Here is a 24,663-nt window from a genome sequence, read left to right as displayed (position 1 = left end):
GAACTAGTCCTGTTGAATTATTTCCTCATTCATTTCAGATTGGCACCACAAGGGGGCAGACTGCTATTGCAGGAACTTGCATGATATTTGGATTGGCTAAAACAAAACGCTGTAACTACTTGTTCAATAAATGCAGCCATATGGAAACTTGCAGTATATGAAGAAACAAACAAAATAGCTTTCAAAATGCTTTATGTACAAGGTACACACAAGTAGGGACCAAAACAGTTGTAATTTACACATCAGTGCCTCTGCTTACAAGACAGGATTTCACTTACAACAATAAATTCAGTGGAACCACAGGAACATTCAAGCTGTCAAAAGTAACGACACGTAAATAGATACATTAAAACAAAGGAAACCATCTTGCCACCATGCCAAATTATAGAGCAAGAAAATATATTCTATGAAAAACGTTCTTCAAAGACCTTTGTAACCACGTATGACATAAAACCCCAAACAAAACACAGACCTGCCCAAAGACGCTAGTCCTATGAATTCTGTATTCACAGTTAAGCTACTGGATTATTTTACAACTCAACTAGTACACAGGACTGTAAAGAAAATGTTCTTGGCAGGATTGCGGCATGGTTCTCTTTGATAACATAAAACTTTAAGGGTTTTTTTTTTTTCCCCCATAAATTTTTTCCATAAATTATTCATCCTACCTCATGGACTGCCTGTCTTTAGCAGGTATACTCCAATAAGGCACAGTGACTAAATGAATATCCATAGACATTTGCAGCTCCACTAAAAAAAAAAAAAAAATGAAATACTTAAGACCGTCCTTTTCGGAATGGGCCGATTCACAAATGAACAATATGCCATTGTGCCGACATGCGGACGCTGATATGGATACTTACAACAATTGATTGACTTTAAACAACCGTTTTACAGTAGCACATTTGATGAACAAATAGCCTCATGAAATGCACAGAACTAATTCCTGTATAAATGATGTATATGATTTATGCACATTTGTTCAGCTCCAATAATTGTTTAATGTAAATTACCACAATCAACTGACACGTGAAATGGTTTTATAAGTATTTCGCGCAAATTCATTCAGCATGAATAGGCCCGATAACGATGACATTGACGACAGAAACAAATGAGTTCACAGGGACATTTATACCCAGATAAAGGACCTAAACTGGTTTGAACTCATCAGAACGTTACGCAGCAGGGAAAATAATGCTATTGAGTAAATCTGCAGCTTTTAATTCAGGCCGATCGTTCTTCTGTATATTGTGCTGTTGTCTCTTAAAGCTTTCTGTCAGCAATGCATGAATTATAGAACACAAGCAAGAGTTTTGACCGAATCACGCACGTCCAGCTGGTTTTCTCGCACTGCTCGTGTGGTGCTGTGAGAATGAAATGGTTCATCATGTACCTCCACTGGTTCTTGTATCACCAAGTCATTCAGATTCTTTCCTGGAGCCAATGAGCCAATCAGAGTTGAGGGGCGTGGTCCATGCAGAGGCTCAGGAGAAGCCATCAGAACTACCACGGGGATGGAGGAGGGTAGGGTGGAGGGGAGGAGTTTGCATATTGGGCTGTAAGCTGGCTTGTGCTGGATCTGAGTAGAACTTTAACCATCATCCTCATTGTCTTGCTCCAGCTTGTCTTCAGTCAGTATCTCTGGGGGTCTGAAACACTCCTCAAAGAAGTTGACCAGCGACTGACTGAGATGTAGCTGCGCCTCTCTCGAGTGGAGGAAGTGGCCTTCATCTGGGTAGATCTGACAGACAAGCAAAACACTCATTCACTCAAGAACAAATCATTTTACCTCATTAATTTGAGAGAGAGAAAGCAAGAATATCCTGCTTTCATTCAGAAATCTCTCATACACATCAACATAACAGTCCACAATTCGTTGCTTATTTCTGAGTGGTATTTAGCACTTGTCTATGTGGTTGCTAAGGTGTCCGAGTGTTTTTTTGTGTGCATGTTGCTAGGGTGTTTTAGCATGTTACTATGTGGTGAAGGGTGTCCTAGTGTTTTTTGAATTTTGCTAGGGTGTCTTGAGTGTGTTTTTCATGTTGCTAGGGTGTCCGAGTGATTTATAACATGTTGCTAGGGTGTCTGAGTGTTTTAACATGTTGCTAGGGTGTCCGAGTGATTTATAACATGTTGCTAGGGTGTCTGAGTGTTTTAACATGTTGCTAGGGTGTCTGATTGTAACATTTCTAAGGGTGTATGATTGTTTCATCATGTTACTATCCGATTGTTTAGGGTGTCTGAGTGTGTTTTTCATGTTGCTAGGTTGTCTAAGTGTTTTAACATGTTGCTAGGGTGTCTGATTGTTTCATCATGTTACTATCCGATTGTTTAGGGTGTCTGAGTGTGTTTTTCATGTTGCTAGGGTGTCTAAGTGTTTTAACATGTTGCTAGGGTGTCTGATTGTTTCATAATGTTACTATCCGATTGTTTAGGGTGTCTGAGTGTGTTTTTCATGTTGCTAAGTGTGTATGAGTGTTTTTAGCATCTTATTATCTGGTTGTTAAGGCTGTCTGAGTGTTTTTTAACATGTTGCTGGGGTGTCTGAGTGGTTTTAAATGTGTTGCTATGTAGGCGCTAGGGTGTCTAAGTGGTTTGTAATGTGTTTCTATGCAGTTGCTAAGGTGTTGTGAGGAAGTGAGTAAAAATATCACGTCTCTCCTCAGTGAGCCACATGATTTGAGGTGTCATTCATGTCTACAGCACAACTGGAACAGGATGAGTTCTTGATTTGTAATAATAGTGTTAGTGTTTTGTTCAGATCAGTATATGTAACAGTAATAGTGATGCAACAAACACCACTAAAAAGATGTTAAATAATTCAGAAATGTAAGAGTCAATAGCTGAGAGCTTTAAATAGCGGCTGATCAGCTCTTACCTGTAATGTATAATTAGCTTTCTCATTTATCAGGTGGGTGATGAATTTGGCCGTGTGCTGGAAATGGACTTTCTCTGTGTGAACAGAAAGAAATGTTACACACAATCCAGTGCCAGTTAAACAAATGAAAGAAAAGCATGTATTTAAGAAATAAAGTTAAGCACAAGAAGCTTTGTTTAAATCAAGGGTACCGTCAGCCGTGGGGTGAATTATCAGAAGTTTTTTGTCCCTCAGTTGCTCCATGTGGTCTGTTAAACGCGCCATCTGAAAAAAATACAAGCCAACACCATATGCAAGAGAGAGTCTTGGCAAGATTAATTAAAAATCATAGTCGGTTACTGACTACAAATTATACTCAGTAATGTAATCAAGGTTACTAATTTTAGGTAATGTATTCTGACTACTTTTTGATTACTTTTGGATATAACTTGTTTATAGATTTAAATGGGATTATTGTTTTGAAAAAAAGAGAAATAAAATATATGACCATTAATCGACATCAGCGAACTTGCAAATGAGTTGAAATTATTGAAATCTCAGGGGTCTTCAAGTAGATATTTTAGGTCAAAGTAGTTTGGACTGACAAAAAGTTTGGGAATCCTTGCATCACGTGAAAAAAACAAGGCGGCAATTTATAAATAATTTAATGCCATTGTGTGACTAAATTGTAATCCATAATAAATCACCGTAATCTAAATGAAAGGTGCACCAAGTGATTTTTGAAGAACTCTTTTGACCACAGTGTTGCACCATGTCCCAAAACACACTTGCAGCCAATCAGCAGTAAGGGGCTTGTCTTGTAACACTAGAGAGAAGAGAGCGCTTGATTTGAGTGTACACGACGGATATTAGTAGATCGACTATAGATAGAGGGAACTGGAAGATGAAAAAAAGGAAAATATCGGAGAAACAAAACATTAAAAAGAAGGGTTACGATCAGGTAAGAAGTAGGACTGGCGCAGCTTTCCAGCGGTGGAGAGAACTCAAGGAGCGGGAAGGGCTCGAATCGGATGCCGAGGTTGCGTTGTTTTTGAGTAACGCTGATTTTGCCTTGATATTGTCCTAATGCCAGGGTTGTGTACGTGCATGTGGGGCGGAGATTTCAAAATAGGGACGAGGTCCTGTTGGGCTATGGCCGTGTTTGTTTTGGTGCTTTCAAATATCAACATCGTTTGGCAAAAATCGCTTAGTGCACCTTTAACGTTTTAAAAGAATATGATCTACAAGTACTTAATATTTGGGATCTGATTTCATAATTCAGATTACATGTAATCAGCTACTATCCTGCTTGATAACAGATTTGTCTGAGCTGACCCTCAACCATCTCACGTTACAGTACATTACCTCATATTCTCTCTTACTGGCCTGCAGTGGTCCTAAATAGCGTTCAGAAAACGCAGAAGCTGTGGAACAGAAGATCATGAGTAACACTGAAATGAGACCATTTTATTCTGACAGGCATCAAACACTGGATATGACATCATACCGTATAAAGAGAAATCAGTGATGGGAGAGATGGCCGTGCCACACTTGATTTTGAATTTAAACATATTTGGATTTTCATCTGAGCGTAATAGTCGGCTGGCCAGGTATCCTCCATATGCCTGAAGCACACAAAACTGGCTATTAGAGATGCAGGAACATAAATGATGCTGAATGATACAATCAAACATCACATGGTACAATTTCATCATGAGAAAATAATATTAATTCAACAATACAGACCTCCTGAAGGGAACATGAAATCAAAACCGACTCTTACTATGTGTTCCGGCTTTTCTTTTGAATGAATCCTCACTGTATGCTGTTCCAGATCCTCTAAATGTTTTCTTTGTAATCATTCATCAGAATGTAATGATGCTTTCCGTGCAGGGTTATTATAGTAAACTAAAACTATTTTTGTTCATTTATAATGTAGCTAAAATAAAATATAAATAATAAGTTGAAGCACAAAAATGAAAATAAAAACAAAAACAAATTAAAACTAAATAGTAATTTTTAAAAATGAAAATTCAAAATATTAATACAAATTTTTAAATTTGTATATAAAACTAAAATACCTAGGCCTAATGTGAGATAAAAGCGTTTTGCCATGCTATCTCACTATTTGTTGGAAAAATAGTTTTTGACTGAAAAAAAAAAAAAATCACTATTATGTAAACAACTCAGCTATTGTCACAATACTCAAAAAATGCAGTTAAGTTAGTAGCATCACTACACTCATTCCCCAACAGTCACCAGGTAAACTCACCTTTCCATAAACTCCAATTCTTGAGCTGTCAATGTATGGCTGCTGTGATATCACTCTGCAGAGAATCACAGAACAGATGTAAGCGTGAGGTAAAGTGTTCTCTGAGCACTGATGCTGCTGTAGTTTTAGAGTCGTTCATGTGGATGATCTGACCTAAGAGCTTCCAGCTGATCTCTCTCCTCAAACTCCCCCAGTTTCTTCTTGATGCGGTGGAGGAGGTTTGTGCCCTGAAAGCCACTGCCGCGGCCGTCCAGACAAATGACTATGGTGTTGAAGGAGCTGACCAGCACCGTGATCCAGTCCACCTGAAACTGCTCCGTCACCATCTGACCACCGGGGGTGCCGTCCCTACCAGAGTACATCGAACACGTCAGAAGCTGCCATGCTGGAGGAACAAAAGCCTCAAAACAATACCACAGTACATTCACTATATCAAAACTAAGCTTCTATTTTGTTTTTATATGATTTCTAATAAACCCACTGGGTGAATGTTATGATGAAATATCTGGGTCACGTTTCACAAATTATGTACCTAAAACGTTGTATATGTAAACTGTATATATGTAATGAGAGCCAGAATGGAGCAAAATAATGTCACAATGCAAAAAAAAATCTTTGCAAACAGCTTTGCAAATTCACACAGCAACAGCAGCACTGATGTAGCCACAATAAGCAAAAAACGTTAGTACAGCTTTAGTGTTTACTGTTTTTAGTCCGGTCTTTGCTGGACTAATCCGCTGTGTTCTTGTGTGGTTGGTGTGGATCATGTGTCAGTTATTCTGTGTGTGTGAATCACTTACACCAGCAGCAGTAAGGGGTAGTGAGCAGTGTCTATAAACCCCGCTGGCTTCAGGATCTGCATGTTCAGACCTGTGCAAATGATGGGAAAGGTACTTTGAAAATCATCAAATTTCTGAAAACTGACTCGGGGAGTTTGCTGTAAGATACTCACAGTAATCATCTATGTTGATCTTTCTGTACTCTACTTTGGGCATCTGAGTGTTGTTCACAGTGGTGTTCAACTGCTCATTGAGCTCCACATCCAGCAGCTCTGAGAGAATCACATACAGGAAATAATCAGAGAGATGTATTTATCCACCATAAAATATACCATAGTTTGGAGGTAGTAAGATCTTTTAATGATTTTGATAGTTTCTTATGCTCATATGAATATTTTTACAGTACGAAATAACTATTTTCTCTTGTAATCTATTTTAAAATGTAATTTATTCCTGTTTTTATTACCATGTTTTATTTTAATATTAATATTAAAAACAGTTGTGCTGCGTAATATATTTTTTGGAAACCATGATAATGTTTTTGAGGATTCTTTGTTGAATACAAATTAAAAAGTAAAAAATTGTTCAACTAGAAATCTTTTGGTAGAGACATTATACTGTCACTTTTGATCAAGTTAATGCATCCTTGCTGAATAAAAGTACTAATTTCTTTAAAAAAAAAACAAAAAAAATCTGACCCCAAACATTATTGCTAGTAATAAAGTACACTGGTAAAAAAAAAAAAAAATCTACTATAATATAATAAAATATTAATGATACTGTATGGTTGTTTCATCAGAAAACATTGACATAATGTTAACATTGAGAAAAGGCAATTTTCCACCCAGAATGGTGTAGCTACAACAATTACCAGCAGGGGCTAACAGGGTCATGCTAACCAGCTAAACCCTGACCTCTTGGTGTAAAAATACTGTTATCTCTTAATATGGGCGTCAAAATAAACACACGACTTGCTGTGAATCCCAAGAGCGAGTTAAAGCAAAGGATCAGTCTGTTTTGTCCTGCTTCCTCTTTCCCCAAGAGGCCGATGATAATCACCGCTAATTATGCTAAACACACAGCCGTTCTCCATTGTCTCTGCTCACACTCTTAAACCTGCTCAACCTGGGGACATGGTGTTCAAACAATTCATCTGACACAATTCGATAAATCTTTATCTCACATTTGAGGTGTTTTGTGTAGCGTTTATCTTCAAACACATTTAACCTTCGAACACCGTTGATAGAGCACATATCCAGGTCTTCTATCGTGTCCTCGGGGTGAGATATACCTTTCCAGAGAAACAAGCTCTTGGGTGCAGAGCTGATAAAGTGAATGTGATGGTGTGTCTGTACCTGCTGATAGTGTTTAATGCAGTAACAGACTGAGGACTCACTCTCGTACACTCCGTCTCTGGTGCTGTACACGGCTGTGTGAGGCACACCGGGACCTGCACGCAAAAACACAAGATTAGTGTCTGACAGCATATGCATTCATGTCATCCCATCTCACAAAAGCATGCTGGGCTTCCTTGTGTATCTGAGCACTACACTATACATATTGTGTGAGTTATGATGTATGTGAAATATAACCTATTTCAGGTAAAACACATCTCTAAATGGCATGTAACCACTTTATATATCGCTCAGATGATTTCTTCCAAAGTGGGTGATTTTTGGCCAGGATAGCATCCTAGCATCTTGTAATGTTAATTAAATGTCTGGCCTCATGCAAGTTAGCAAAGATGCACCTACACATGGACAATATACAGATATACTCGGCTAAAATAATAAAATGGTAGACAATAAAACCTGGAAGTATTTTTTTTTTATGTATGAAGCAGTTTCACTGCAATGTAAATGACTGGCTAAATAAAATAATATTTCAATTCAAATTATTGATACTTTGGAAAGGATCATAAAGACCATTATTTTTGTAGTAGCTTTTTAAATTAAGTTTCTATAAAATTTGTATGTCATGATCTATAACATTATTGACCAAAGTGTTAAGAATATTGTGATATACAATTAATGTACACTACTGTAAGTTTGGGTTCAGTTATATATATATATATATATATATATATATATATATATATATATATATATATTTAATTGTTTTTTTAAATAAGTCTCTCCAAACCTGTATTTATTTGACCAGAAATAACAATACAGTAATACTGTGAAATATTATATTTCTATTTTAATATAATTTAAATGTACAACAAAACTGAATTTTCAGCATCATTATCGTCTTCGGTGTCACACGATCCTTCAGAAATCAAAAACAAAAAAACATTTCTTATTTTTATGAGTGTTAAAAATACTCGTGCTGCTTCATATTTTTGTGGAAACCATGATACTTTTTTATTGTTTGATGAAAAAAAGATCAAAAGGACAGCATTTTTAAAAACTGAAATATTTTGTAACATTATAAATGTCTTTACTGTCACCTTTGATCAATTTAATACATCCTTGCCGAATTAAAGTACTGGAAATTCTATTATAACAAATTGTTCTGACTGTAATTATTGATCAGATGAGCTGTTTTCAAAGCTGGTTTTGTGGGTTTTTTTAGGAATTCATCAACCCCCCTTTTGGATCACTAAACATGGAATAATTATACAACACCTAAAGCTGACCTTTGCTATCAATGCTTGGTTTGATCCACACAACAGGTGGGATGCATCAACTGCACACGAACTGACAAGAACTGCTCTTTCTGTGCTGAGGTCTGGAGAAGCATCATGCTGCAGGGAGCATAAGACTCTGCTCTGACTTCATCTAATTAATAACAAACACTGACCTTTCCTTGTGCTCAACAGACCCTGCTAAACTGATCAGTGACCATGGCAACCAGCCTTTATTGTTGATAAAACACACAGCAGGGTAATGATGCCATGACTAACACACTCAGATCAGCCAGAGTCACTGAGCCAAACACTCGGCAGTGAGCGGTTACGTCAAGAGAAGATCAAATTAGAAATAAAAAATAAAAATGATTGAAACACTGACTTTATATCCCATTTTATTTCTGGTCTAATAGTGCGTATTGCCTATTATTGTGGAACGATCCATTTCAATAGGATAAAATATGGACTATTCTATTATGTATGAAAGGATATTAGATATGAAGCTAGCAATATAGCAATGTAGAAAATTGGTTTCTTACAACAACAGTCAATTATATAGCATCAAAATCAGCAACTGACCAATCAGAATTGTAGAGAAACCATGTAATAGAGTGCATTAGTACCCGTCCACTTTTTCAACGTTGTTGGTTCCGTAAGTATTTTTTCTCTTTCTTTTTTTCTCATAGGGATGTAAAAAAAAGTGTTACAGGCCATGAACCAAACCAGCCAGTTATGAGCAGAAACTCAACATAGCATTTACTTGACGCAAAAAAGTAAATGAAAACGGGACAAAAAGACCAAGTTACATCACTGTGTACTTAATGATTTCAATGAGGGAAAGAACTACAATCCCATGAACCATTGCAAATGACATAATCACATTAAAAATGGTGAAATATAGAAGTATTAGGTTGTACAGAAACAATATATTTTAAGTTCATTGCAAAATATTAATATACATACAAATATTTAAATATTTTGAGTGCATAGGGAGACTTGATTCATTTGCGTGCTTCAAGGGAGTGGGCGGAGCTCTGTTCACCGTGACTCTCTAATTGGTGGAATTTTTTGTACAGCTTCATGGGTAATATAGTTTTTCACTACTAAACTGATTCATTTAAAACTAAGCTGAATTAATGCAAACAGATGGGTCCAACAGAAGCACATACACTCGATTAACAACCCTGGAGCTCACAACAGGTCTGTCTTTAAAGGTTTATCAGTTATTGCAAAAATGAATTTCCCTATGGAGCATTCACATTCACATTAATTTTCTTTTTAGGGAAACTAAATGATGTAATAGAATCTCACTATGCTTGCAAACATCATTGTTTTTTTATTTGATTTGATTTTGTCATTTGAAATGACTGATGGGATTCATTCATGACTCATTCTTTTCTTCAAAGCCGTTAAGTACTTAATCTTGTATTTTTGTTTAATTTTCAAATATTTATTTGCTTCAAATCCAAGTTTGCAGTGCTTTGCTTCACGTATTGCTAGTTGGTTTGGTTCATAGCTTTTAACTCTTCAACAAAGGCTTTTTTTGGGTAAAATAAATAATTCTAGTAAAAAAAATACTTTTGAATACAAAAAACAAATCTGTTAAAAAATCTTTAACATAAGACAAGATATTTACAGATGTTTTGCATAGAAAAAGCATTAAACCTTTGCAGTTGAGAAGGAAGTAGTTAGCATCTGGACTGAATGATCCACTGACGTATCCACAGCTTAAATTACAGGAAAGACAGCGGCGGTTGAAGGATCCTGTTGTGTTGGCACTAAAGAAACAACACGTCATCAGTGCAATGCTTATCAATTACATCAGTGTGTGTGTCACATCATCTGTCATACCTGTAGAGGTGGCGCCGTCTTGCATCATCTTCTGTACTCAGAAAATATCTGCAAAGACATTTTTATTACAGATAACCATTTTAATGTTACAAAAGCGGATAATGGCATATTGCTTTATTTTATTTTTTGACATTTTTATTGACAATATGAATAGAATCCAGCATCTGGGTCTTTCGAATGCTGCCGATCACACAAGCTTACACAAGTTTGGTGTCCTCGTTGTAGGCTAATATCTCCGTCACGTCCCAGTCTCCTGACGTTAGCGACTGTAGCGTGTCTGTGCTGCTGTTGGGCTAAAAAAACAACAACAGGAAGTCACTTCTTACCTTCAAAATTCTGTTAAATGGATAGTCCACCCAAAAATGAAAATTTGCGGTTCATTTACTCTCAGGCCATCCAAGATGTAGGTCACTTTTTTTCTTCAGTAGAACAGTAAAGAAGATTTTTAAACCGCTGAAAACATGGTCCTTTGTGATTCATAAAATGCAAGTCAATGGCTTTCACTTTACGCACCAGAAAAAGCACATCAGGCAAGATAAAACATTACGACCTATGTAATCCATAGCCTCAGGCAAACAGTCCCGAGTGATGTCTGGTTCACGAACGAATCATTCTTTTGAACCGATTCTTTTTGATGAACTGGTTCATCTATGGATTACAGACAATGATGTTGTAACTAATGTTCAGTTTCTTTGTAAGAACTCAATATATTGCCAGGAACCACAGGTATAAATTTCGTGATCCTTTTTTTTTTACTCTCAAGCACCATGCAGCCATTGACTTGCATTATATGAATCACCAAGGACCACAGTTTCAGCTAAAAATCTACTTTACTGTCCTACTATAGAAAAAAAGAAACCTACATCTTAGATGGAGTAAATTAAAAGCAAATTTTCATTTTTGGGTGAACTATACTTTAAACCTTCATAAGTAGCGTGTAGTTTCTCAGTGACAGCTCACCTGGGAAGTGGACATGGATATATGGAAGAACTTCCCTCGGCCGCCCTGTGGAACAGCTCGGGTGAAGAAGAACCTGTATCCGTCTCTGGAGAACAGCGGGGGTTCGTTCTGCAGAGAGATTCACGAACATTCGAGCAGCACTCTTACACACACATCCCACACTCGTGATGCGTGACTCACCTGTCTGTGAAGCCAGCTGTCACTCTCATCTTCATGTTTCTGAAAACACACCGACAGATTATTGTTTTTTCTCTGTATGTCTCCTATTGTTCGACAAAGTCCTTTATATACAGCCGAAGCACTGACTAATCTTTTCTTTCATTGAACTGACATGCATTTTAATACATTTGGATGCAACAATAGGCGCTGTCACCCTTGCAGCCTTTTCTGGAAAATTAAAGGTCATGACGTAATTCTCACACTTTCATTTGTGTCATTTTACAGTCTTAACGACTTAAGCATTATTATAAAACATGGACAATAGAGATAATTAAGTGTGTGCTGGTGTACCTTTGTGCAGATGCCTGTGGTGGCCTCACACAGGGTCAGGATAGAGTTGTTCTGCGCTCGGTTCAGCCAGTTTACTGCTAGTTTGGTGCTGGTTGCCCACTTCACCATGGTGATGTAGTAATCTTTCCTACAAAAGAGGGAAGCTGGTTAAAATAGCACTTCAAACTGTGTCAAATTGAGTCTGTGTACTTTTTTTGTGGGTAAATGTGTTTGGGCAAAATGGATTTTAATCATTAGCTTAATTCAAAAATGCTCTAAAAAGCTTTTCTTAAAGCCATTTCTTCCGTCGAGTAATGCAGTCCATTAGTCTGACTGTAGCCTGTTTACAGAGTTTGTTAAAGAGATACAATATCATACAAAAGTATTTTTTTAAAGAAATGTTTTTATTCAGAATGGACATTAAATAAAGTAAAGATATTTATAATGTTACAGTTTCAAATAAATGCTGTTTCAACAATGAATCCTGGAAAAATCTATCATGGTTTCCATAAAAATATTAAGCAGCACAAATGTTTTCAACATTATTTATAACAAATGTTTCCTGACCAACAAATCAGCATATTAAAATGATTTCTGAAGGATCATGTGACACTGAAGACTGGAGTTATGATGCTGAAAATTCAGCTTTGCGTCACAGGAATAAATAACCATAAACAACCACATTTATGTATTTTTACCAAATAAATGCAGACTTTCAAAAACATTAATATAATGCTACTGACCCCAAATATTTGAATGGTAGTGCATATTGTCAAAATGAAAGCAAAAAAAAAATGGTTGTCAAAAGTCAGCCCAAAAAATAATATAGAAAAGTGAAGTTAGTTTTTTTAAAGGTTTTACTATAATTTTTTAGATGCCATTTGGTTTGACATTTTAAAGCTCCAAATACGTTTTGGGGTCACTGTAAACTCCCCAATGCAACAGATGAGCATGATAAAGCATGCTGTTGTGTGGTCGCTGACAGATCTTCACCTGATTCTGGGGTCTTCTGGTTTCCTCATCCTCACTGTGTGTAAAGGGCCGTTCAGACTCACCACTGACAAATAGATATCAGGGTTCTCTTCCCCAGCCTACAGAGACAACAGAGATCTCATCACGGGACCCTTAAAGGGGTATTTCACTAAAAAAAATGAAAATTAGTTTCTTTTTTTCTGTTAAGCACAAATGAAGATATTTTGAAGAATGTTGGAAAACAAACAGTTGCAGGAAGCCATTGACTTCCATTATATAGAAAAAAATACTATGGGTCAATGGGTTGCTGTCAACTGTTTGGTTACCAGCATTCTTCAAAATATCTTCATTTGTGCTCAACAAAAGAAAGAAACTCAGACAGGTTTGGAACAGCTTGAGGGTGAGTAGATGATGACAACATTTTCATTTTGGGGTGAACTATCCCTTCAAACTGCATGATTTTAGAATCATTTGTGACAAACACCACAAAATATATTGTGTGCAAACTATTTTCATCTGTTCCATTAAAGTTCAACTGGTAAAGCACCTGCAAAGGTCATGGGTTCAATTCACAATGTAGGCTATACTTTGAGTGCACTGTAAGCTGCTTTTGGAAAAAAATCTGTCTGGCAACTGAATAAATTAGGTATGTTGCATAAAAGGATAAACATGCAGATGGACAGTTATAGCTTGCCATAACTATTATAAAACCTGATTTAGTTACGTCACTACAGTGCTTAAAGGGATAGTTCACACAAAAATTAAAAATCTGTCATCATTTACTCACCCTCATGTCGCTCCAACAAAGAAGTCTTTCGTTCATTGTCAAAATGATTTTTAATATTCTCTTATAATTTTTATCCATCCATTGAAGCAGCGTGTGCATGTTAGACGCTTGAGGAGCAATGAGGTTTGTTCTCGAGCATCAAGCAAGCATTAAAGAGCTTCTATTGACCAAATTTGATGTGCTCTATATATGTGAATAACATAATAAAAGCCTAAATTGAATGTGTTCATCATATAATGAGATCAGGTCTCTTCAGAATGCTGATTAAACCACTTGATTCACATGGATTACTTTTACAATGTATTCACTTTTTCAAGCTTGAAAATTTTGGTCAACTTTCAATGGATGAACTAAAACAATGAGAGGATATAACAAATACCTTCTTTTGTGTTCTGAAGATAAACCAAAGTCTTACAGTTTGGAAAAACTTGATAGATTTCTCATTTTTGGGCGCACTGTCCCTTTAAATGTCACTCAAGACAACAGTAACCATCAGACCCCATTTCAAGGTTACAGAGACACTGGAAGATACGGACACACACACAACCAAGCCTTGGTTTGATCATAAAAAGAAGCTGCGGAGATTTACTTTAGGGTAGCGGTACTCCTGTCCGCTGGGATACAGCGCGTTTGTGAACATGGGTATCTCCATCTTGGGCACCAGGGTGTCATTGATGGTGGCATACGCCAGTCTGAGACCATCTGGTGACCACCAGTGAGCGATGTGACTGTGGAAGATCTCCTCTGTGAACACAAACAAATGAAGCACGAGTGAATTAAACACAAAACTCAAGCTTTATACTAAAGGAAGTCTACACTGCACACAAACAAGTGACGCATGTCCTGTAAAGCTTTGTTGCGTGGTGACCGCATCTCTGTCAGATCCTAATGTGTTAAAGGATTAAATATCCTTTCAAGCAAACGCAGGCAGAGACAGCGGACACGCCGCGAAATATATAAGTGCAACATGTGCAAAAACAGCGTGTGTGATTTATTGCATCCATTTGCCTGTAGGCTGCTGCCTCGAGAGTCTCATCCATCACTCCATACAGCTGACGCCGAGAGCTGGAGGAGGAACAGAGCGGCCGTCGCACGAGGGAATGTAAAATATGACTCTGTAACACTGCAAACTGGACCTCTAGAGCTCAATAAGACATTACGTAACCTAGACAAGAACAACACTGACAGGGATTGTTTTATTTGTTTGCTTGTTTATTTACTTTTTGGCGCAAGAATAGGTCTTATTCAACACATTTGCATAGATTACTATGCAAATTGTGGCATTAAAAGCAACAATCTGCTTGATGATTTAAACAGAAATTCATTTATAAATATAAGCCCTGATGACTACAGATGCCAATAGATATTTGAATAATTGTTCTGTTCAAACCTGCATCACCAACATGAGCACCTGGGACATTAACCACTGCACCATGGCTCCAAAGTTTTAGAGGAATAGTTCATCCAATAATTAAAAATGTCTTTTTTTTTTTTTTCAATTTAAATGTCAATACAAACCCAAATGCTTTTCTGTGAAACACCAAATGAGAACTTAGAACTTTGTTTAGAACTTCTGTCAGTGCTATTTTAGTAACATTTAAATACTTTTAAAATATGTATTTGTTTTTATTTTACATTTTCTTCATTTTCATTTCAAGTTTTAGTAACTATAATGTGCTGGTCAATTTAAGTCATTTTTTTTTACTAATATTTACATACTCTATAGTATTTATTTGATACTTTTTAGTTTTATTTAAATTTTAATTTAAGTTTTAGTAGCTCTGTAATGTGCATTTTTCATTTTAATATTTCATTCTAGCAATATTTATATGCTTTTATAGTATTTATTTGCTTTTATTTTTATATTTTAAGTTTTAATTTTAATTTTAGTTTAGCTAAAGTTTTAATAGCTCTGTAATGTGCTTTTAATATTTCTATACAGATTAATTTCAGTGTTTAGTTTTAGTAAATTTCAGGGCTTCATCTAATATTATTTAATTTTATTTATTTTTTCCAGTACAAAAGCTATTTGTAGTAGTTTTCACTTAAGGATACCAACACAGTTTTCCATACAACAAAAGTTGATAAACATAACATGAAAACACAATAAAATGGTTTATTTTACTCATAGTTTCATATTACCATCCACTTTTGTTTTATGGAAAGAAGCAGCTTAAACATTCTTCAAAATATCTTCTTTAATGTTACAGGAATTACAAAATTTAAATGATTCCCTACGTGAACCAAGGCTGTTCTGATTAAATGCTATCTGTCAAGAAATGTGAGACCACAGGGTGGCAGTAGAAGTCTTTACACAGCAGAGAATGAACGGACGTTGTAAGAGCATGTGACTAAGGCCTCAGACTGAGATGTTAATTTATTTTAAAACCCATTACCAGCATACAATAGTTCAGCATGTGTCATAATCAAACACGCTGCCAATGTGCCCTCATACAGCAGGAACAACAGAACTACAGAGCCTAAAAAAAATTGTATAATCTTCAGTTGTATAAACTATGAAAAACAAATGCATCGAGTTTATTACCCCCAACATGCTAGAAATAACATTCTCATTACAACTAAAGCCACAGATGAAGGAAGTAAATCAAAGGTTAAGTCAAGTAAAGGGTTGCACGTGTTTCTGGAGGAATCACTCATCCTGAGGGAGTGAGAGAGACCTGCGGCCCAGCGGAGGAGCAGTGATTTTACACCCTTAACAGCATGTTTGACATGACTCAAAAATAGATGTGCTCATCAAACAAAGAGCATCCAGAGCCCAGAGGAGAAAAACTGATCAAAATTACATAAAAATTAATTAATCAAGAGTATAATACTGGCTTGCCTGACTGACTTGATTGGAAAAATCTGAGATATAAAAGTCTCTTCTGTTTAACAAGGCTGCATTTATTTGATCAAAAATACAATAAAATCTGTACAATTTTGAAATTATTATTATAATTTGAATTAATATTTATTCCTGTGATTAAAGCTGAATTTTCAGCATCAAACTCCAGTATTCAATATCACACGATCCTTCAGAAATCATTCTAATATGCTGATTTGCTGCTCAAGAAACATTTTTTATTATTATCCGCATTGAAAACACTGCTTACTTTTTTGTGATACTTTTTTAATGTGTAAATTAGCAATACTAGGTTAATGCAAACTATTATTTACATCAGGCACATTTGACTCGACTATGTAGTAAAGTGTTTATTTGTGCAAGTCCTACTTTATATACACATTTAATGATTGAACACCACATAATGGCTCATAATTTTAAAAGTTTACATGATTTCAGTTTTTTTCTTTTCCTCACTCATTCTAGTGGAGCAATGACAAAATCTTATTTTAGTAAACGGTTTCCCACATTTCAATAATAAAAGTGTCCATATTTCAAGTGTGCGCACATTACTGCAACATAACACAGATGTGTGTTATAACACATAGCACATAAACTTAAAAACTAGTGGAGATTTAATACAGATGCAGAGGAGTTTCGAACTGCTTAGTGGATTATACTGGCTCAGCGACACACCCTGATGAAGAGACATGATAAACGAGCTGCTGCTGACCTGCTTTACTTCTGCTCATACACACAAACATGCAGTTTGACCCCATTTACTTTCTTAATGCATGTTGCTGGTCTTATGGTGCAAGTGATTCAAAGGAAAAAAAATTTTTTTTGTAATATTTCATCAAAATGTAATAACTCGCTCTGCCTCTAAAATGGCTTTCCTTTTCAGCTGATGTCACCAAGGTCATTTCAATTTTAACCAGCAGCATTTCAATCTTCCACAATTAACTGCCAGATGGATAAAATATCTTGAAAATGACTCTAAAAAGCTTTCTGTAAGATGTTTTTTTCCATCAGGCAGAATTCCCACACTGCAGACCGCATAAAGCCAGGAAAATTTGTGTGGGTGAATTTGAGTGTAAGCAAACACTTGATATTGCTAATAGAGAAAGAAAAAAACACAAGTCTAAATGAACATAGTCCTAAGGCAAACTTAGTATTTTCTACCCCGCTCATATGGTATTTTATTTGTGCAGGTCTTAAAAAGTCTTAAATTTGAGCTTAAAAATCCTGCAGAAACCCTGCCTGGAGTGTGACGTATGAGGGGAACCCCAGTATTACAGCACAGAGTCACACAAGCCATGATACAAAGTTACAGAAACCAAGCAACCGAAAGCAATATATGTCTTCCTCAGATGTAATGTTAGTTCTGTACTTCAGCGTTGGGTAAAAGAGCATTAAAATCTCCTTTGTAGTAGAGAAAGCTGCTTACATGTAGGCTACGGGAAACAGCAAAGATGTTGAATTAAACATACAAACAATCAGCTTTTCCACGTTTATACTGGCCCCGATAATCAAAACTTCTACTTAGCGCTTGCTCCATTTCTGCAAATCAGTTTTTGTAAATGAATGACTTGATCCACACATGTCCTTCATCAACAGTCGCTTGCACCACCTGCTGGTGAGCGGCTGACATCAGCTGAAGATCATGCATCGGTGCTCTACTGCTATTCTTGCGTGTCCCGGATGTGCAACGCTCAATTTTCTGCCGAATTTTAACCACTGAATTTGTGACAGCGAATTTGGAAAGTGAAATAAAATGACCAAAATATTATACATCGTATTTTTAAACAGACTGAATATTTTGGAAGTGAATTCTGGAAGGGGGAATATGAATTATTGAATTTTTAATTACGAAAATGTGTGTGAAATATGTTGAATTGAAATATTCACAGCTTAAATAAACAACTATGTTAAATTTCAGAGCCTAAAAATGCAAGCCCTGGAAATACAATGCATTAAAATGCAAGCAATGGATCTTTTTTTCGATTTGTGGAATTCAACATGCTTTATGTTACAAAAGCTACCGTCATTATTCTGCTTCCATACAGCAATGTCATTTAAAAAAAAAAAAAAAATCATATATTCATATAACTTGAGAAGAAATGTGCTGAGTCAGAGAGATGGATGAGACACTGTATACAAATAAACAGAATCTCCACCCAGCCTAAACACATCAGACACTCACAATCACTTCTGCTCTTTTATTACATGCACACAACCCTCTGGGGTTTTTATTATTCATGCTTATGGGTTTTACCTTCATAGAGCCAGTCAGCAAGTCCATTAAATACGACCCCCAGACTGCCTGTGGACACCAGACGGATTGATGGGCTGTTCACTTGTGCTTTGTAGTAGATGTTATTCTCAAATATGAAAATCTGTCAGGAAAGAAGAACGAATTATTGTTGGAAAGACCATGTCAAACCAGACAAAAGTAACTCTTGAAACTGAAAAATTTTAGAGCGCAACAGCACTGATATTGATACATTTCTGAACATTTTACAATAAGTTTCAAATATATTGCATCTTACAAATGAAAGCCGTACACTCATGGATTTATATTACAGAGAGTATTTCAGTTCCGAATGTAAAGACTTTGTATCTGGCTCTTTTTATTCAAGTTTTCAAATGTTGTAATGTGGTTCAAGGTACAAAAATAATAAATGGAGAATTTTTGACATGCACATGGAGAAAAAAAAGGGGAAAATACTTCCAGGAACAAAGCTGCTGGAAAAATGTGGTCACTGTTGCGCTCTGTTGGACAAATCAACATATCTGCACTTTGTATGAATGATGAAAAGTTTATTTAACAGTAAAGTATTCAGCTGCATACCAAGGTCACTAAGCTGTTATACAAAAGCAAAACTGAGTGACTATACTAACACTGAAATGGAGAAAAAAATCTTTTAAATGATCAATTTACACTAAATTTGATTATATATGTGTTGTAACATCTCACACATCTCTAGTGAAGATTTACGATGTTGTGTGATGCTACAGTACTTAGGGTTGGTGGCAGACTGTCTGCAGGATGACTGACAGCTGTGGGAGAGGTAATGTTTGTGAGAAAACCTCTGGTGGGATTTATTCAGCAGCCAAAATCACAGACAAATATGCTGTATTAACTCATGCAAATCTAACAGACCATGCCTGAAGAAAAAAAACTGTTAAAAACAAAAATGGTAATAAGCTACAATGTAACAGTATGTCATTAAAAGGAAGAGAGTTTTACAATGTCCCAATTCAATTCAATTTAGAACAGCACTTTTCATCTGGTACAACAGATTCACTTTCCTAACTTCTTTCTTTTTTGTTGGAAACTTGGAAACGTTCATTTTTCCAACTTTTCAGTGCCAGTTTATATGAAATAAATATTTGTAATGTTTATTGTGAAACATGATTTATCAATTTTCAGTCTCTTCTGGCATCATTTGCCAGAAGTCAAACATATTAAGGTTCTGCAATATATAAATATATTGTGGAAACTTAAATTCCTGTAGAGCTGCTTTGCAACGATTTGTATCGTAAAAAGCGCTATACAAATAAACTTGAATTCAATCATTCCTTCCACAACCAACAATTCTGTCCAAAAGAAATTTGTTCAAATGTTAGTTTACATCAAGCATCAAACATAGCATGTTTGATATGACACATTAGATGTGGAAGAAAAATGCTAGCTAGCTATGAAATTTGCCTTGGTAATAGAAAAGAATTAGGCTTTTTTTTCCCACCACAGAATGTTATCAAACAAAGTTAATAATATATATATAAATAAAAGATAAAAGTTCATAATTCTCCTATTATGCATGTGTGTCGACTGCTGGACATTAGTGGACGAAATTAAATAAACTAGTGTTAACAGTGTATTTTTTGAAAGATACTTTTTTTTTAAATGTTTGTATTAAATGCAGCTCTAAAATCTTTCAGTACATGGAAAACCGTGTCAGAAATTGTTGGCATTCTGAGATCGATTTATGCATTAATAATCCTTCATCTTGTTCATGATGTAATGCATTATACACTGATGCAATGCAATTTTGAGCTTTAGAAGGCAGCTGCCATATAGACAGCAGACAGCGAGGTGGTTCGGTAGGTTTGGGACGAAGCCAATGGCATGTGTCTACACTCTGGCCCCCGTCCCGCTGTGTGTACGTTCTCCTCCATCACACCTGTGATGTACAGCAACTCCTCCTCTACATCTCTATCTCCGCTCATCCATGAGCGCCATTTTGATCCTTCTCGTGCTCTCTTCCCCCCGGAGGAGTCTGAGATGTGACCTTCAGTGTAGGTTCTGGCTACGCAGACCCCTGCTGATTGCTCTGTCACGGAAAACTAATTGCCGGAGGCGTCACAGAGGCGCAGGGCAGCATACGGGCGCCCGGAAAATTACACACCTGATGCTCCGCTCACACACACACGTAAGTGAGCAAGTGTGCTTTGCTTATAACACACAAAAACAAATATGTATTTGTGTATGATTATAACAATACAGTGCAGTGCCATATATGAGTTTGTGTTTGCAGGCAAACAAAAATAATCTGAGCTTGGATTATATCGCACTTCTTGTGTTGACTGATAACAGACGATTTTGATACAAAAACAACAGACTACAGTACTAATACAAACACAGTAATGTTCCTGTGTCTGTGTTTTTCTTGTTCACCCATGACAAACACTGAAAGACACATGTGACGCCCTTGGGTTCAGATTTTTTTGCCCATTTTATTGTCTGCCGGATGAAAATCATAAAGTAAAACAGTGACAGTACACCCTTTCTCAACAAGCCATTTACATGATTCACATCTATAGCACAGACAGTACAGAATGAGGATTAAAGAGATGTAAACCCTCATGTTGGTACAAACCTGTATGAATTTCTCTTTTCTGTTGAACACAAAAGAAAATATTATGAAGAATGTTCAGTTGCTGGAAGCCACTGACTTCTATACTATTATTTATTTTCCATACAATGGAAGTCAATGGCTACCAGCAACTGTTTGGTTACCAACATTTTTTAAAATATCTTCTTTTGTGTTCAACACAAGAAAGAAACTCATTTAGTTTTGGAATAATGTGAGGGTGTATAAATGATGACAGATTTTTTTTTGGATGAACTACCCCTTTAAAACGTTTAAAAGCTACACTTAGTTAGGGGTTTCTTTGAATCTCTAACCCTAACTTTGGTAAGAGTAACAGTGATTCTTGCCCTACCAAACGGCGCTAATTAAGGTCAGAAAGAAACTAAAATCAGCTCTTTTGAAATGGGGTTGTGTCATGCTGCTGCCATCTGCCACTGCTTTACTAGAGGTCCTGCTTTATCTCTGCCAGCACCACATGCTATATGCTTAGCTCACATCTCTAGATCCCGTGCTGTTCTGGTGATGATTCACACTTCTTTATTTGATCCACAATTATCATTTAAATGTTGAGCAAGATTATGGACATGTGGGTAGTTAATACAAAATATAAAGCAGTGAGACGTCATGTAAAATTATTTTAAACAATATTTTCAAATTTTCCAACTAGTGCTTTTTATAGTGCTAATTTCATAAGATACACTATTGTTCAAACGTTTGGGGATGGTACATTTTGTAATGTTTTTGAAAGAAGCCAAGGCTGCATTTATTTGATCATAAATTAAATAAAACAATAATATTGTAATTTATTATTCTAATTTAAGTACCTGCTTTCTATATATAATTTATTCATTTTCAATTTTCACCATCATTACTCCAGACTTCATTGTCACGTGATGCATTAGAAATCATTCTTATGATTTGCTTCTCAAGGAACATTTTCTATCATTATCAACATATAGCAACTGCTTAATATTTTTGGGGAAAATATACTTTTTTCAGGTTTCTTTGGTGAATAAAGAATTTAAATGTAATTTCTTTGAAACAGAAATCTTTAGTAGCACTTTTGATCAGTTTATTGCATCCTAAGTAAAAATGTTTATTGTGACTTACTGTGAAATAGTGACTAGTTACAGCTACACTAAAATATATATACTTGCCTTATAGAAGCAATTACTATTTACAGCTCAGGTATGACACATCCATGTTCTTCTAGCACCGCGAAAAAAGAGCTGTTTTACTTTAGTGTTTAAGTCAAATTGAGCTGAAAGCCTAAAACACTCTGTTTTCTAAAGATTAGTGTGGATTTGGGCTTCTTTATATTTCTATCACAACCAGTGGATCAAGGCAAACCAGGATTTGATCATGATGGTCATTGCATGTATGTTTTAATAAAACCCACACTTTTCCAGGAAAACAATATAAAATACTGAAAGAAATAATAATCTTGTATATATACACATGTACACAATATTTGCATGTATTCACTTGTACAATTGAATGGTATTAATATTTAACATGTTTGAGCAGTAAACATGCATATTGCATGTCTGATGACATTTTTCTCAACCTGTTACATGCTCCACTTATTAATGTTATAATGAATGTCATGCTATACAGAAAGGCTACATATTAAACCAATCTCTTATAACTGTGTTTGTGTTTTGTGGTATTTAATTGTAGTTTTTCTTTTTAAAGTTTGCCTCATATTTTTTCAGTGACTCATCGGTGGTAGAGTGTGTGTGTGTGTGTGTGTGATTCTCTTACCAGTTGCTGTCCTTTGGGACCCCAGCTGGCGTATTGCAGTGCAGTGCTCTGCACCTCATTAGGGGTCAGCTCCACTTTCTCTCTGTCAAAAAACAAACCAATCTCAAAACCATTAAAGGACGACTGTGTTTGTGTGAGAGTGTGTGTGTGTGTGTGTGCTTCTTTGCATTCATGTATGAAATGTATTGCAATGCATCACCAGAGAAGGTCAAATAGTCTCATATGTGTCTGTTAGAATGACGGAGAGCGTGAAAGTGTGTGTGAGCTGAATGAGAAAGGTGTGTGTCTGCTTGTTTAACCTATTTGAAGTCTAATTACCATAGTATCCTATACAATTATCATGTTGATGTATTTGGTGGGTCAAAATCTGAAATCCCTTGCAATGTTTAAGGCTACACTTAAATTAATAATTTAGCCTGGAGGGAGGGAGAACGACTCTGAGGACAAAATTATATTTGCACCGCTGTGAGGAAATGACACCAGTTCTTAGGAAACACACTAGGTGGCAGTGCTACCCACAATTCAGTTCTCCACAATGGCTCTGTCCTCTCTGAAAAGCTCAGGCGAGATGACAGTAAAAGAAAAAGTGGTGAGAATGTGGAAGGATTTCAGTCTCAACAACAAGACTTACGGAGAGTCAAGGCTGCAGATGATGTAACAGGCCATGAAGGAGTACTGATAAAGCTGTAGAACAAAGAGAAGAAACGAGATGGCCTTTAGAAGCTATCGGTCGCACATCGTGTCATCTTTTACAAAGAGATGTGATGCAACAGATAAGAGGATTTGAGTAACAAACATAGCTAGATTCTTCACATTATAAATCAGAATAGGAAGCATTTACTGGCACAATATTGTAGGCCACCAGCACATATTTTAGATCAGGAGACACTCTGTATGTGATCGGTCTGTAGGATCCCTGAAAGCAAAGAAAAAAAAGTTCATGCCTTTTAGCTCTGAAGTTACTTTTCTTTAGTACAACACATCTGTATGTTTTGATGTTAATCAAAGAGGTAAGAACCTGGTTTTTGAAACTCTCGAATGTTGTGTTCTTCACCAAAATCGTGGAGGTATTGGTCAGCACGTTGTGTCTCATCACATTCCTGTCATTTTTAGTGTACAGCAGCTCGGTGTCTTTGAAGAGGAAGAAGAAGAAATGATTATCCATGAAATACATATCAAGTACAGTCAGCTGCTCATTATCACAGAACAAAGAGAGAGAGAGAGGTGTTTTATCACTATAAATCTTTCTTTTGGGATCATATTCCGCTGGCTTGTACATTACCAAATTAATAATTAATCATTCAAAAACATAAATTAATCATTAATAATTCACACACACAGTATATATATATGGACAAAATAATGCAAACACCCATTATTCTAATATTTGTGCAGACTGCAGTGAAAAAACAAACATTGCAATTACTTTTTATTTATCTTTTCCTTGTCTATATTCTCGAAGCTGTATATCAGTGTAGTAAAGTTGTGTTCAGCAGTGTTTAGTACAAGCACTCCGTGAAATGGGAGATGTTCTGATTGACCATTCAATTTGAGACTATTCAGAAGTTATATGAATTATTA

At 36.1% G+C, this 24,663-nt stretch overlaps 2 protein-coding genes across 2 annotated transcripts in view; one reads left to right on the top strand and one right to left on the bottom strand.

The window, feature by feature from the left end:
- The window catches only part of LOC306846144 (tyrosine-protein kinase JAK1-like), an 830,156-nt gene that overhangs the window by 674 nt on the left and 804,819 nt on the right, over positions 1-24,663 (top strand). The gene's annotated exons all lie outside the window — the stretch shown is intronic.
- Positions 177-24,207, bottom strand: LOC306846145 (A-type potassium channel modulatory protein DPP6-like). Its single transcript, XM_079379278.1, has 23 exons — positions 24,101-24,207; positions 23,924-23,998; positions 23,714-23,766; positions 23,083-23,164; positions 18,717-18,837; positions 14,189-14,343; positions 12,834-12,931; positions 11,862-11,988; positions 11,532-11,570; positions 11,352-11,459; positions 10,593-10,684; positions 10,392-10,439; positions 10,206-10,318; positions 7,305-7,358; positions 6,082-6,180; positions 5,930-5,999; positions 5,283-5,477; positions 5,130-5,184; positions 4,365-4,482; positions 4,223-4,281; positions 3,070-3,142; positions 2,879-2,952; positions 177-1,741 (listed from the first exon to the last, which is right to left on the bottom strand). The coding sequence occupies exons 1-23, from the start codon at positions 24,173-24,175 to the stop codon at positions 1,592-1,594; spliced, it is 2,133 nt and encodes a 710-aa protein (XP_079235404.1). The 5' UTR covers positions 24,176-24,207; the 3' UTR covers positions 177-1,591.

The sequence above is a fragment of the Barbus barbus genome (assembly GCF_936440315.1).
Source record: "Barbus barbus genome assembly, chromosome: 26".
Classification (NCBI taxonomy): Eukaryota; Metazoa; Chordata; class Actinopteri; order Cypriniformes; family Cyprinidae; genus Barbus; species Barbus barbus.
Note: the sequence above shows the minus strand (reverse complement) of the source record. Positions and strands in the feature narration are given on the sequence as shown.